Raw genomic sequence first — 15,359 nt, forward strand, 5'->3', positions numbered from 1 at the left:
GACGGGCCCCGGAACTCTGCTGCATTCATTCAGTTAGTTTGTTTATGTTGGGCTTGTGGTCTTTGGGGATTTGGGCGCGCTTAATTTTAAGTGCCCCGTCGAAATGGTTGAAACGGCAACAGAAACAAAGCAAAAGCGCAGCATGTAATGAAATATTATGCCTTGACCAAGGAGCAAGAGCTGCGGCAGTTTGCTCTCTTATTTACCAGACGAACAGCCAAAAAACAAAAGAAAAACATTTGCGCCAAATGGTTTTTCTGGTAATTAAAGAGGGGGACAATCGAATGGAATGGTACGTCACGGAGCTGTTCTATTTTAAAGTATTCTTTACAACAAATCATAGCACGCTCCCTCGACTTCCCCTCGCCGCATGGCGTGGAATTATGATCCATAACAGCAGCCGGAGACTCGATTCTCACGCCTTAAACCAAAGCGACGTAGAACGACTCTAATAAGGCAATTAATCAATATAATTACCAGCGATTAATCATAAATCCTAGGCTGAGATTTCCCCGTCCAAACGCGTTGCCACCGTTGACAGTTTTGGGCCTTTAGCTGAAACTTTAAAAAACTAAATTGGGAATTCGAGGCAAATAAATCAATCGAGACCCGGGTCCCGCCAGGATATGCTCACTGAACTGTGAGTGTAGAGCAGAAGCAAAGGCAAATCCATCAATCCCCTCCTCTAGAAAACAAACTGTCAAAGCCACAAAGCAACATCTAACAAATTCCGGTAAATCCTTGCCGACCGTCGACTCCTTCCTCCATTCGAGACTGTTTTTTCGGCTGCTGAGAGGGGAGAGGGAAGCTGCTGCTTAAAAATTAAACAATCTTTTTGAAGGTTGCTCCGACGACACCCTTTCAATGCCTGTCATACGCTTAGCATCTCATTGACCCGTGGCAGTCTAAGAACCCAGCCCCAGTCGCAGCCGCAGCCGGAGAAAGGCAGCCCAGCTCCTAGTGTCAGCTAATCAGTTTAAAACGCTGTCATGCCGCACTCTCACCCTCTCAATGTCCGTGGAAATGGGTCTGGCTTGCCGTCTCTCCGTCTGTGTGCCCGTCTGTGGGTTGCGGCACATTTTAATTTGTAATACGAGTCGAAATTGGGTGTAACTTAGACACGCAGCCATGGGATTCGGGTGTAGATTACACCCAACAATGTACATCCATATGTAGATGGCTGCTGTCCGGATGAAGTGACGCTCTGAAACTGCCACCTGGGGGTCTGAATTGGAGTAGCTGGAGAAGCGGATCAAACCACAAACAGACACATGTGTGAAAGTGTGACTAAGGACTCGCTGTGGGAAAATGTGGCGTCTGAGAAAATGCCGATGAAAGGATGCCAAATGAAGGACATAGTTATAGTCTTTAATAATCAGACAAGTGTTGTGTTATATGAGATCTCAAAGAACTTATCCAGAACTCAATTTCGATTTCATTTCGATTCTGCAATGCTCAAGACTCCCACTCAGAACTTTCATGGCCCAAAATGTGTGTGCAACTAAAATTAGCATTTAATTTTATGCAAATTAAACAAGCAGCTCCCCACTTTGAGCCCACCGTCGTGCCACTCGCCTGCGCTCTTGCTCTCCTCTCTGCTGTTTGCATGGCGTGCAGCAGCATTTGCTCACATGTCTCACATGTCTGCAGCTGAATAATTTAGCGACTTACATTTACAGAAATTAACGCACACCAACTTATTCACAGATACACAGGCGAGAGTGTGCACATACTCGTACGTAGTATATGTGGGTGCAAATAGGATTTGTGCGACTAATTGCAAAGTACTTAAGCAAAAGCTTCAAACAAATGTAAAAGCACAAAATTTTTAATAATTTATTTAGCGAGCAAATGCAGTGGCCAATCCCAAAGAAATTCAGAGTAAAAGCAGCAGAAAGAAGTCCTGGAAATGTTTTCGCTTGTGCAACTTTTCACAGAGTGTCTTTGTCTATGGTAATAGATGGAAAGGGATTTTACGGGGGTATTCGCTTGCTGTTCTGTCCTCTTTGTGCACCGCTGTCGCTGTCAGCTCGCAGTCAGTCGCAGTCAATCCGCATCGAGCATCGAGCTGGCAGCGGCCATGCATGGATTTCTGTTTCAATTATACGCATCTTGGCTCAGACCTGGGACGTGGACAGGCAATTGCGGTGCTGTTCCGCTTCTGGCGATTATAATATCAATGGGAGAGGTGTGCGCGCGTGAATTTATTCATTTGCTTGTCACTGTTTTGACAACCTCCTGCTCCGACCACCCAGCAAAAGATCTGGCCCCGCTCGCTTGGCATTGTATCACACAAATCGGATTAAGAAATTTCGTATTCGCATTCGTTTGCCACATAATTGAATAGCCGGGCGAGTGAGTGACTGAATGAGTGTTTGGGTGGCGTGCTCGGAGTGCGTGTGAGTGCTTGAGCCGCTCATGGCAAATGAGAAGCAAATTTAAAATTTTACACTTGACTTAGCATTGTTGTCCTGTCATTTCACACGCCTCTGCCGCCACACACACGGACTCCTGTTCTGTGTCCTCTGCATCCGTATCTGTCTCTGTGTCTCTGCTGCTCTGCGATAAATTGTTTTATCCCTCGCACCCTCGTGAGTACAATGGATATTCGGCAATGTGATTTAAGGATACGCTTTTTGGTTTATTTTTAAAATGTTTATTTTTCACTTGACATTAATGCAATTTTTGGTTTGCTCTTTGCTTTTGATTTTGCTTGCCACTTAAACGCTACAAGTAATATTATAATTTAATTCTAGATATGGCATTCGAGGTTCTCTAAGCGCTAGCATATCATTTCATATCATATCCATAGGTTTAGGTTTATTTTTTACACGAACTATGTACAGCAAAAACACAACTAAAGACTAATGTACTAGAGACACTAAAACACACACTTAAAGCAGTTCGACATTTACAAGATTTATCTGTTCGTTCCCCCGCCACTGGGGATCCTCGTCACCTCGGGCGGCTTCCCTCGCTTTTCGAAGAGTTGCAACAAACGCTGTTGCATCTTGCAATTTTATGAGTGCGAATGGCTCAGATGGTGGGCGCCCAGAGGGTGGAAGTAGGGTCCATAGGGTGGATATGGCACGGCGTGCGGATAGAGCAAGCTGCTGGCATAGGCACCGGGTCCATAGGAGCCGCCCGCGGGTGGCGGTATTGTCGGACTGTTGACATCCATGCCCGGATTCTGCTTCTTCCACTTGGTGCGACGATTCTGGAACCAGATTTTCACCTGAGCAAACAAATTTCAATAGAAAATTTAATGATCTGTGGATATGTTTGATTATGTCCAAGGGGAAGGGAACGTCTGCTCACCTGTGTCTCAGTCAGGCTCAAGCTGAGCGCAAGATTCAGTCGCTCGCAGACGCTCAAGTACCGCGTGGTTTTGAATTTGTTCTCCAGCGACACGAGCTGCTCATAGGTGAAGGCGGTGCGGGCACGTCGTGGCTTGGAGCCGCCACCGCCGCCGCCACCACCGCCGCCGCTGCCAGACTTGCCATCGCCGTTGCGGCTGCCGCCCTTCTTGGAGTCCGTCTCGCTGCTGGGATCATCAATGTCGCTGCCATCATCGCACATATCATCCTGATCCATGTCATTAAGATCCTGAGCTGCAATGCAGAGGGGAATGATAATTTTTGCATAAGTCAACAGACCTCGAGCGAGTGGCCATCCATCAAGGATGGCCAGTGTCCACGATTGGCCAGCGGAAGTGAAATCAATCACCTCGGAGCCACCACCGCCACCACCGCATCATTGCTGGATTAATTGGAATTTTTCGGCGCACATGTGAATGGCTGATGGACCGGGCAGTAGCTTGGGATGGGATCAGAGTTGATTGCAATCGATACGGCAATCAAAATTCAATTAAGGCAGCGCCCACACTGACCAACTGTCGAGCACTGTGGATGTTGCCTCATAGCGTAAATCTCTTACGGAATCTCTTGACTGCACCTTTAAGAAACCAAAACTGAAACCCCAACCCAGACAACGGATCATGCTTAAGGCCATTAAAACTTTGCTTGTTAACAAATTTCGCTGCGGGGAGAAAAGCGATTGGGGCAACACGAAATGACAACCCCTTGAGCAAGTCAGGCGATAAAAAGGGTCGAGAAAAGTGTCAACCCTCCATCAAAGATGTTTTTCGTCTGCATGGAAAATGCATGGCCCTGCCCCGGTAATTGGCCAACATGATTGGCCATGTTTGCATGAAATTAGAGCGGGGAGAGAGTGTAGGCAGATGCGCCTAAAAGCGCACCACAGACAGTGCGCCAATTAAACCGAAAATTTACGTGAACGCTTCATTTAATATTTAACGAATTTTCAGCGGCCAGCGCCAGACAGACAGACAGGGCGGTGCCCCATTATCGCTGGTAATGGGCTGTGGAGTGTTTGCAGCCACTTTGATATGCATTAATGGCACATTAGATGCCCGTCAGCCGCCGCCGCCGCATCGACCTGGCAGCCTGCCTCATCAATACCTAACCGAATGTAAGTCGACGACTGGCCCTGACCACAATTGGTTTGAGTCAATTGAATTACCAGCATCAAAAACACACACACAAAACGAAAGGGGAGCCAGCCAACGGACTGACTGGCCGTCGGAGGCTTAATGCGCTGGCAAACAGAGCGCGGAAAAGTCGAAGGGGGGAGAGCTGCTGGGCACAGCTGGTTAATAAGCGTTGCAACCGCAAGCGGGTGGGAGGTGGGAGCGCCTAATTACGATGGCCATTCAACTGAACGCTGCAACATGGCGAATGCGTAATGTCTGGCAGGGCGGGGGAGAGGGCAGGCAGAGCCTTTTGGCCAGACAGGCAAAAGTTCAATATTTACAGCTGACTGTGAGCCGACGTTTAATTATACTGAAAGGATTATGCATATTTACGGCAAGTAAGCCAGAATCTGCCAGTGTGTGAGTCTCTGTGTGTGTGTGTGAGGATGTAATTGAGAGTCGACTCTCAACTTTGGCCAAGAATAATTCAAAGTTTCCACAACTTGCGAGTCTTGGGTCGTCGTTTAGTCAATGGCCCCTCATAAAGGGCTGATGCTGATCATCATTATATGGCAGAATCGTGTGGCCTCTGCTCTGCCTCTGCCTCTGCTTATCTGCCATTGCCGAAAATGACTGCAGTTAATTATAATTACGGGCAGAAGCACTTCATAAGCAATTTTGATGATATGATGGAGCAAAAAGAGAGAGAGAGAGGGTGAGAGACAAAGGCTCATATGCACAGATGGAATGCTCGATGGAGCAATTTTGAGCAGACATCGAGTGGAATGGTGTGTGGCGTTACAGCCATACAATTTAAACTTAATTATGAAATCCGAGTGTTAATTACCACAAACTGGCGCATAATTTACCCACCCATCCACCCACCAACAAAATGGCTTATAAATTTGGAAGTTCTTTGTGGCACTGGCAATCATTGTAATCGCATACCGTCTGGCCAATGCGACCCCTGGGAGCGTTTGTCGTCTCATTTTGCCATTTTCATAAAATAATAAATGAGTTGCTGATGGACGAAAAATACTCGTAAAAGCGAGTGGAGTGCTCCACAACCCAGGCCCGTGCTCTCGAGAAATTGTCGCACAGCCAACCTTCCTTCGACAGAGACACACACACACGGAGAGCGAGTGCTCCCCCGAGTGCGAACACTAATACATACATATGCAGGGGAGAACAAGAGAGAGAGAGAGCGCTGCCAAATGGAGTGCTGCAAAAAGAATAAAAGTTTCTCGCAGCCATTTTACATTTTTGTGTTTGTGTGTCCGGGGGTTGGTTGCTGTTGCTCCATCCGTTTCGTTTCGTTCCGTTCCAGGCCATGCCCGCCCACATTTAAATGTTGGCACAGAACCAGTTTATACCCCGCCTTCCCCCCTCTTAGCAACTTACTTAGTTATCGCATGTTTTTTCATATGACTTTTGGGGCGCATTTTCGACGCTGGTCTGGCTATCTGGATTATGCAGGCAACACGCTGCCACTGCCATGTACGAGTTTGTATCTGTATCTACACGGGGAAGCTGTGTTATTTTTGTTGCTCTCTCTCTCGCTCTCTCGCTCTCAGTTATTGCCTAGTTTTGTGTTTGTGTTGGGTTTATGCTTCACTTTTGTTTTGCAATTTAAATGAAATGCAAATTGCTGCCTCTGCCGCTGCGCCTAAGACGAAATGAATGGCGCCTTGGAGAATTGCATGCATGCCGCTTGTATGCGTAATATTTATGAATTATTAACCAGCGCGTTCTGCTGCTGCACTTGCCAAGCGAGAAGGAGAGTTTGGGGTATATGTATGTGCCATAAAATCTAATTAGTCGCAATGACAAAAGGCCGCATAATTACGCTAATCCGAAGCCAAAGCGAGAGAAGCAGAGTCGCATTAGCACCTCCTCCCAATAGGCCATCAAATCAGAGCCAAGCCAAACGTGGGGGGGCAGCAGCGCCATTGAAGCGCCTAATGAATGTGCGGTAATTAAGTACCTTGCTAATTAATGACTACAGCAACACCAACACCAACATCAACCAACCAACAGTCGTTGAATACAAGCACGCAAACAGTGCGTATGAGTGATGTACAGACACAAACACAGAGACAGAATGTAAAGCCCGGACCGGGGTTGACTGTAAACTTGGGCCAGGCCCGACAATAAACTGCCAGCAACAGCCATGGCGGCGGCAACATAATTATTTCCAACATCATTATCGTGGCAATGTCTCCCCTGCCCTGCGCTGTGACTGCCTGTCTGTCTGCCTGTCTGTCTGCCTGTCTATTTTCCGCCATTCGTATGTTTGCCTACAAGCGGGGCAGCCACTTCCTGGCCGGGTCTGGTGCTGGTGCTGAGGCCATTCAGCCGCTTTTATTAGCAGTTATGTTCGGAGCGGAGCCCTCGGAGGGGCCACCATTGATGGAGTTAATTGTGTTTTATTAACACAAACACAAATGCACAAACAGAAAAGCCGACAGCACGGACAGCAGGACAGACCAGCAATGGCCGATAATGTGTCGTTGATAATGAGGTTGGTGCTGGAACTGGTGCTGGCAGGAGCTGCTGCTGTGCTGTGCGCCATTTTCTCTGTGCTATAATTTCGTACATAAGCGCTTAACGAAGGGCTGCCATCAAATGAGTACGAGTGTGAGTGAGTGAGTGTGTGAATGGCACTTTGAAGTGAGTAAATTAATTGGCAGTCTACATATACGCGTACATATATTCAACGCATGCCTTTCAATGTTGGCCAAAGGCAAACAGCCAAAGCGAGCGTCAAAGAAGATCACAGGGAATGGGTTAAAGGAACGATCAACAATTTTTTTTCGCTAAAGTTTCAGCGGAATTCAATTATTTTCTCCCTAACCACAAGCCATTACCAATTAAGTCAACGATTCAGAGCCCCCAATTCATAATCAGATCCAAACAAACCGCTCCGTCAATTGCAAAACTTGAGCTTAAGCTCCATCAACCCCGTCCACCCGCAGACATTTTTCTTTTTCTACGTTTTTGGCGCTTTGGCAAGAGCTTAGACCCAAACGCCCCAGCCCCCACAGCAACTTCAATCAAATTTGCAAATTTTTATTTGAGCAATTTCTTTGCAGCAAGCCGAGCATGAAAATCAATTAATTTTCAGCAAAAATTTTAGCCAGAAACCAGAAGGAAAAACAGCAACCGGAAAAAAAATCATTGGGAAAACCGGAACCTGATCCGCAGCAAGACAAACATTGGCGGAGAGTGAGGGAGAGACAGGGAGGGGATGGGAGCAAAAAAGGAAAACGTAACTTTTACCCAAAATGCAATGGCTTTTCCCCAATTAAAACATCAATCAATCAATTAAAAGCAATTCTATTGAAAATCCTTATTGGATATGAGTGCATATCCTTTTCTGGTCTAAACAAGTTTGTGTGCACCTCCTGCTGTTGTTTTTTCTGCATTGGTACTCTGGTATTTGCGCATTTGTTTGCCATTGAATATACGAAAAATATAAATGCTTTCATGGGCAGGCACAGGCAGCACACAGCAGCACAGGGAGCCCCGGCACATGGTACGTGACTGGCAACAGAAAAATCTCTCCAGTGCTTCAAAATGGTGGCACCCTTGCGGATGGTGTGTGTGGGAGGGGGAGGGGGAGTGGGTGTGGGTGTGGGGCTCAGGCAAAAGCAAATTCAAAATCAAAACATACCTAAAAACGATACAAGCAGCAGTATAAATACAACATGCCACCACCCACCCGGGGTGGCTGCTCCCCCCCATCGAGAGGCAAAAAGTACTTTTTCAATGGAAGAGCAAAACGCAAATGTTTGCAGGTGGTTTGCTCTCTCGTTTTTATCTCTGTGTCTCTGTCTTTATAGCAGATACATCTCCACTGTTTGTGTGTGTGAATTCCCAGAGACACTCGAGAGATCTCGTGTTTTTCTCGGATGTGCCCTGAATTCCAAGTGATTTTCACTCAAATCTGGCAACGATTACCTAGTGACTGCCACAGTGATTTGCTATTTATCGTCTGTAAAGTCAATGCCCCTGTTGTAAACATAGTGAAACTCACCAGACATATCCTCGCTTTGATCATCGTCTAGTCTCTCGTGCATCTCCTCATCTCGATCGTAGCTCCATTGCCGTGGATGTCCAAACGGATGACCAGAGGCTGGCATTTTGTTGCCCGTAAACTTGTTGGGATCCAGTATGTTCTCCACTGAGAATGCCAGCCGCTTGGTGGCCGCCTCACGATCACTGGAGGCACTGGTCGAGGCAGAGTTGGCACTTGCCGTGGCATTTGTGGTCACTGAACGTGTCAGATCAACTGGGCAGACCTGGAAGACATAATATAAATATATTATGTTAACTTTTGTATTGGAAAATCATGTAAATTGTTCACTTTCACATCTCTATCTATAAAATTTCAATGATAGAAATCATAATAAATAGTTTCCAGTAATAAATTGGGGAAAGATGAGAGAATGTTGTTGCTTTTAAATCTCTAAACAAAACTATAAATGAAATCACTAAAATTAATATATTAACACTCTGATTAAGTGCTGGATTTGAGGTGAATTATATTTAATTTCACTATATGGGCATAAAAGCCGAATATTTTCTTTAAATAAAATATATAACTAAAGTCCGAATTCAATGACCAGTTCCCTTTTCCTCACACTTACCGACGGCGTGCTGTGTGATCCATCGTTGCTGTCCTCGTCGTTGCCGTCCACATTGAGCTCTTCGCTGGTGTCGCTGCGCGCATAATTAGCGGCTGCTATTTGGCGTGAGGTGGCAGCCGCAGCTGCTGCCGCTGCCGCCAGTCCACCCAGCTGTATTCGGAAGCCGTAGTCGCTGAGATCCCGGCCAGCCGGTGAGACGGAGTTTGAAGTGGAGCTGGAGGCGATGGCGGTGGCGGCTGCCGCGGATGTGCTCGGAGCTGGGGCCTGGTTGGAGCGAGCGGCCACAGCGGCCACCAGCTTAATGCGCTCCAAATCCATGTCGCTGGCGGACAGAGGACTCACCGGAAGCGGACCGCTGCTTAAGAGGATCTGTGCTGGTGCTGGTTGTGGCTGTTGCTGCTGCTGCTGTGGCTGGGTGGAATGTGCGGGAGGATTGGCGAGTGGTGCTGCGAGGGGGGAGCTCGTCGGCTGCTCGGAATGTGTGGCTGGTGAAGTGGGCGGCGACAGTGGCGATGTGGCTGGCGAGGGCGGGCCAGTGGTGCTGCTGGTGGCACTGGGCGCTCTCAGATGGAACACACCAGCTCCAGGATGTGCATGTGGATGCGAGTGCGAGTGCGGATGTGGCTGCTGCTGCTGCTGCTGCTGCTGCTGCTGCTGGTGATGGTGATGATGATGATGGTGGTGCATGTGCTGCTGTGCCGCTGCCGCAGCCAGGAACTGTGGATTCTGCAGCAGATGCGGATGCTGTTGCAGCAATGCCGCGTGTGGATGCTGCAGTGGCTCGGGACGCGCCAACTGTCGCACGGCACTCAGTTCCAGGAGCTTTCGCTGTTGAGCGGGCGACGAGAAGTTGTTGATGACAACGTTGGGTGCTCCCAGAGCAGGCGGTGACTGCGATCGACGCGATGCACTGCCATTAATGTTGTTATTGTTATTGTTGTTGTGGTTTGTCAGGCTGTTGTTGTTGTTATTGTTGTGGTTGGGTTTATCCTTGTCGGACGGGCAACCCTCCTGCGTGGGACTGAGGCGACTGATCAGACTGCCGGACTCGCTGCTCATCTGCTTGAGTCGCTCGATGGAGTAGCGCAGTTCCTGCTCCTGCTGCTTGGCCACCGCCTGCTGTCCAGTGCCGGCGCTGATGATAAACTTTGGTATCTTTGGGGGCGTAGAAGTGGCTATTCCTCCGCCAGCACCTGCCTCCACGTTGCCCAGTTCCGGCGAGGTGTTTGACTTGGGCGAGTCCGGATTGGAGTTGGGACTCATTAGGCCCCCGACGGCCGTTGGCTGATTGTCGCTGTTGGCCTTTTGCGCCGGCGACTGCAACATGACCATGTTGATGCTGCGAGCTGATTTCAATACACTGGCTGACACTTGGTGTTCGATACACTGCTCAAAATCACTGCACGATTCACACGATGTGTTGTTGCGCGTTGTGTGTCTTGTCCGCTTGATGGCAGCCAATCGACTGTCCACTGAGGCCGGCGCGTATCTTCCAATATCTGGCGATGCTTTCCTATCCGCTTATCCTGAGCGTAATCCGGGGAGCGAGCGCGACGACAACTCACACTGCACAGAGCGAGAGCCTGGACCGTAATGAGGGTTGCTCGGGTGTCGGGTTGATAATCCAGCAGATGCGTGGCCCTGCCGCTGCCTCCGTTGAGTGTGTCCCTGTGGCAAGTCAACTGCTAAATGGGGAAGCACACACACAAATCTGTTTTCGGTTGGTGGTGGGCTATTTCGAGTGGTGCCTCTCTCACTCGGTGTCGCTTTCTCTCTCTCTCTCTGGCAGCACTACACGCCCCCATTGAGTGGGTTCTGGTTCACTTTTTGAGTGGGATTGACTCCTCCTTTAACGTGCGGACGGGCGGGTGGTCGGTCGCGCTAGCATCTCTAATCTCTACTAGCATCTAATGATTTAATTTGCCTTGCACTCGTTAGCAAATGTAATGGTCTGTTCCGAGTCTAAGCCACAGCCAGCCAGCCGAAGAGAGAGCAGAGCGTCGAGCACTGGCAGCGTATGGGGGGTTGGGTATGGCACTCTTTCGGCTCCGCTCTTCTCTCTGTTTTACATAGTTCTCCACTCAACTGTAATAGCTGTAAACCCGAGGAGAACAAAGGCGGCCATATCTGGGACTCCCTCTGGACGTGAGGATGTGAGTAATTGTCAAATTATTTAGCGCAAAATTTGTTTGTTTATGCGCTCGGCTGCTTCCGAAATGGATCCCAACTTGTTTCTGTTTCTTTTTTTTCAAACATTTTATTTGCTCTCTGTATGGTTGCCACTTTTTCTTTTTCTTTTCCATTTTCCATTTACTTCCTCGGTCGCTTATGCCTGGGTGGTTCCTAGTCATATATGCATGAATGCTTTGTGCCTTTATGGCAGAGGATTGACGTTGAACGGAGGACACAGAATGGGTGGCAGAACGGGTGCACAGCTTACACTCTGCCAGATTTTCTTCAGCTTAATTGAATTTTTAAATCTGCTTGCTCCTCTAATTATGTTGCTAATTAGATGGTTTATTTATTTGCTGTTTTTTCTTCTTATTTTCATCTTGGAACTGAACCATTGTTGGATTCGATACCCCCTACATCCGCCATCCACCATCCACTTGACTTGACGACACTTCTTTCTATGTAAAACGGGCAAGTGCTCGAGGGAGACGGCAGACAGACTGCGCTCTCTCACTCTCACTTGCTTTCCCTCTCTCTGCGCTTGCTCGCTCGCGCCAAAAGATTCTTTTAAATTGAACAAAAATTTATATGCGCTTTGGCACAGGCGATTTAATATCGCATCCAATTTGCGGTTTATACGCATCGCAGCAGTGGCCTTCAGTGGTGTTGGTTTGGGTGCTGGGTGGTTGGAGGGTTGCTTGTCCAAAGGGGGATAGGCTCTTTTGCTCTGCTCCTCTTCACATCGTTCTGGACTGAGGACTGAGGACTGAGGACCGAGGACTGAGGACCGAGGACCGAGGCTGGGTTTGAGCGCACAATGGGGCGTATAAGTGACATCGTTAAGTGGACGCAGGACGGACTGGGGCCGAGGATGCTGCTTAATGAACTCCAACGGCAGCACAGAGCAAGGGAAGATGGAGTTTTGGATGGGTGGGCAAGCGGAAGTCAATGTGGGAGCAGCTAGATATGCTCTCCCCTCTCTCCATCAACCTCTTCTAGCTTCTGCAGCTCGTTTTATTGTTCGCCTCGTCACTCGTTAGCACTGCTCGTGCCCGCTCTTCTATAATTAACCGCAAACGGGTGGGGGGAGAGGGGGAACTGGAACGAGATACTTAATGAGCAGCTTGTTATGCCGTTTTTCGTTTTAATTAGTTTTAAGATGAACGCCCGACCGCCCCGCCAGCCACCAACACCAATCCAATGCGCCAACCACTCATTTTAATTGGCCCCCCATTGATGGGAGGAATTACATAGTTACATACATATGTACATAAGAGTATGTATAGCATGCATGTGGCCTCACTGAGCGAATAATCTCAGCTGTACATGTCCCACAATATATGTACACCCGCGAAGAACTTCCACTTGCCAGTTTCTCTCAGTGTGGGTAAGTGCTTAACTCTTTTACATGCAAAATTAAATGATGCGCATACGCACGGTAAAACCGCAAATTATTTTAATTGCTTGTCTCGTCATTATTCATTATTTAAGTGCGCTCAAACAGCCCCAGCGAACTGCATATACGGAATACGTTAGTATGTACACACAGACGTAGACGCACAGACGTATGTATGTATGCTTGTGTATGTAAACCAATACATGGCTGGCTGTGTGTGTGAGTGGGGCAGGAAAATTGGCAGCTCGCCAGACACTCACACACACACCCAAACAGCCCCACACAAAAGCCGCTGTTTACATAGACATCAAACTTTTTACGCTGCGGAAAAGCGGAAAATTGCTCTGCCTGTCGCATGTGTAATGCCCTCTCGCTCTTGCTCTCTGTCTCTCTTGTGCTCTGATGTACTTACTCTTCCATTTAATTAGTGAAAATAAGTATTAAATGAGCAGCTCTTGTTAAAATAAATAGTGCATGCAATGGCGGCAGTTGCTCCACCCCATGCCCGCTCCATCCCCGCCCTATCCTTTGGCTTTCAACAGGCTGCGCAAGATTTACAACTAATTAAAAGCCAAATACAGTACTTTTGGGGGGGAGGGAGAATAACTGAGCAAATCGATGGGCAGATCGAAAATCCGCTGACCTCGCGACAAATGCAATTGAAACTACAAGTGCGCGGCCATCTGCATAATTATGCGTTAATTGAATTATTCCCAATTTATATGCCACCATTTATTTCTGCTCTGTCGAGCTTTTGTCCGCCCTAAACCCATGTGCCGCACTGTCCGTTTTATTTGTATATTTAATGAAGTGCGAGCGGTAGGGCCGCATCGAATGGAGGAGACCGACCTCGACACACTCCCTGCTCGCTCCTGCCAGAGCAGTGCCCCTCTCTCGCTCTCTCTGTTTATTCGGCCATTTTGTTGTTTGCACTCCACTTGCCGTAAGCCCCCCACGTTAATTTGTTTGACTAATTAAACTAATGAGCGTTCAAAGTTAATACATAAATTAGTCAGCCAGCTGGGTGGAGCACAGCAGAGCAGAGCAGAGCAGACAGCTGCTGGATTGCCTAAACTCATTATCCAATTTTGCTGGAAAATCGCTTTTTCGCTAAGCTCAAATTTGAATAATTCAGTGATTGGGTTTCAGTCATTCATTCTGTGATTCGTCGTATGAATATTTTGAAATTCGAGCAGCGGATAATGAGAGTTTTAGTTATCATAGAAATGATTTAATTTTGATGCCTATTTTTTTATTTTTTGGTAATTATCTACATGCTGGACAGTGTGATTGTGTACTGGAATGTGGGCGTTCAGTTGTCTTGATTATAGCTGCACTTGCTGCAGCACGAAGCGACCGCGCATACGTTGCAGGTAGGCATGACGCATGTAGGCGCTGGCCAGTCCCTTGATGCCCAGGAACGTGATGCCGCCCAGGAAGATGCCCATGTATCTATTTCCTATATTCCCGTACAGCGTGCGTCCCAGCAGCACGGCAAAGCTGGGCAGGCTGAGCGCCACAACGAAGCTGGCCGCCGCTCCGCGCGCTTCCTCGCTGATAATGACTTGAGCTCCCAGCTGCAAGTTGATGTCCTCAGGACCATGTTCTTCAGGCAGTTCATCGAAGTAGTCGTCGCCGAGCGGGGCGCCGGGCAGTGGCTCGCCCTCCTCGTCCAGATCCTCTGGCTGCAGGTCTTGGTGCCGAATGCGGAAGATGTGTAGAAAACGCAGAAATGGTCTGTCCACTCTGATATGGCGAGTAAGCAGAAGTCCCGCAGGAATTGTCGGCAGGGCGATTGACGCTAGCGTGGTCTGCTCGTGCAGTAATGTGAGGGTCTCGTTGTAGCCAACAATCTGAATCATTGTCAGAGCGCCGAAGGTCACCGTCGAGAAAAACAAGACGGCCGAAAGTGCAGCCATGTCCACGCTGGGACACACCAGATTCAATATGTCATCAACCCAGACAAGAAACGCATCGAATCGACAAAGCGGCGGCATCCAAATGAGGTACTTCGTGCGGCACTGGGGGCACGCGATCGGCTTCTTCGGATATTGCGACTGCAACTCATCGATCCAGCGGTTCAGGCAGCGGTGATGCACCCACTTGTTGCTGCCGCGGCAGCGGCACGGATGCACCCAGTGCGTATGCTGCGACGACTCCACGTCGCCCTCCAGGCAAATCCAGCACATTCGCTCCTCGTCAAGTTCGGACATTTTCTTTGCTATTTCTTTTAAATTTTTCTACTCGTTAGTTGATAAATTTTGTTGAAAGTTTTGATTTTACGATTTAGAAAATGAAATTTGACTTTAGTCACTGTCCGGTGAAATATGAATGAATTTAGCTAATAATTACAGTGCCTAAATGTGTACATGTGACATTTATCTCGACACCTGCCAGTCCGTTAATCTTCTGGAATTTCCCCAATCGAATCTGTGTTGGCTAAATCTGCATTAAAAATGTGCAACTAAAAGCCCATTAGTACCGCACGGTGTGCCCATTCGTGCGAGCCGTGCTGTTGTTGCCACAAATTAAATATGCTGCGCTAATTCCTCCATCAATTTGCAGCTCATTTCATATGCCAACCCATTTCGCAGGCCATCATCGACACTAGCGCACGTGGTCTGGCCAAAATGCCGACGGGCAGAGCCGG

General features: G+C 48.2%; 2 protein-coding genes across 2 annotated transcripts; both read right to left on the reverse strand.

Annotated features, from left to right (window-relative positions):
- Nucleotides 1–2,672: 2,672 nt before the first annotated feature.
- Nucleotides 2,673–10,799, reverse strand: LOC117898072 (homeobox protein slou). Its single transcript, XM_034807247.1, has 4 exons — nt 9,142–10,799; nt 8,529–8,793; nt 3,319–3,611; nt 2,673–3,235 (listed from the first exon to the last, which is right to left on the reverse strand). The coding sequence occupies exons 1-4, from the start codon at nt 10,471–10,473 to the stop codon at nt 3,020–3,022; spliced, it is 2,106 nt and encodes a 701-aa protein (XP_034663138.1). The 5' UTR covers nt 10,474–10,799; the 3' UTR covers nt 2,673–3,019.
- A 3,235-nt stretch (nt 10,800–14,034) lies between these two features.
- Nucleotides 14,035–14,922, reverse strand: LOC117899275 (E3 ubiquitin-protein ligase MARCHF5-like). Its single transcript, XM_034809176.1, has one exon. The coding sequence runs from the start codon at nt 14,920–14,922 to the stop codon at nt 14,035–14,037; it is 888 nt and encodes a 295-aa protein (XP_034665067.1).
- Between the last annotated feature and the right edge of the window lie 437 nt (nt 14,923–15,359).

The sequence above is a fragment of the Drosophila subobscura genome, chromosome O (genome assembly GCF_008121235.1).
Source record: "Drosophila subobscura isolate 14011-0131.10 chromosome O, UCBerk_Dsub_1.0, whole genome shotgun sequence".
NCBI lineage: Eukaryota > Metazoa > Arthropoda > Insecta > Diptera > Drosophilidae > Drosophila > Drosophila subobscura.

Excerpts from the sequence above, each read along its gene's own strand:
- LOC117898072 (XM_034807247.1), bottom strand. The coding sequence starts at position 10,473 with ATGGTCATGTTGCAGTCGCCGGCGCAAAAGGCCAACAGCGACAATCAG. Across the intron at positions 8,794-9,141 it reads GATCACACAGCACGCCGTCG|GTCTGCCCAGTTGATCTGAC; the intron begins GTAAGTGTGAGG and ends TATGTCTTCCAG. Across the intron at positions 3,236-3,318 it reads TGAGCCTGACTGAGACACAG|GTGAAAATCTGGTTCCAGAA; the intron begins GTGAGCAGACGT and ends TTGTTTGCTCAG.
- LOC117899275 (XM_034809176.1), bottom strand. The coding sequence starts at position 14,922 with ATGTCCGAACTTGACGAGGAGCGAATGTGCTGGATTTGCCTGGAGGGC.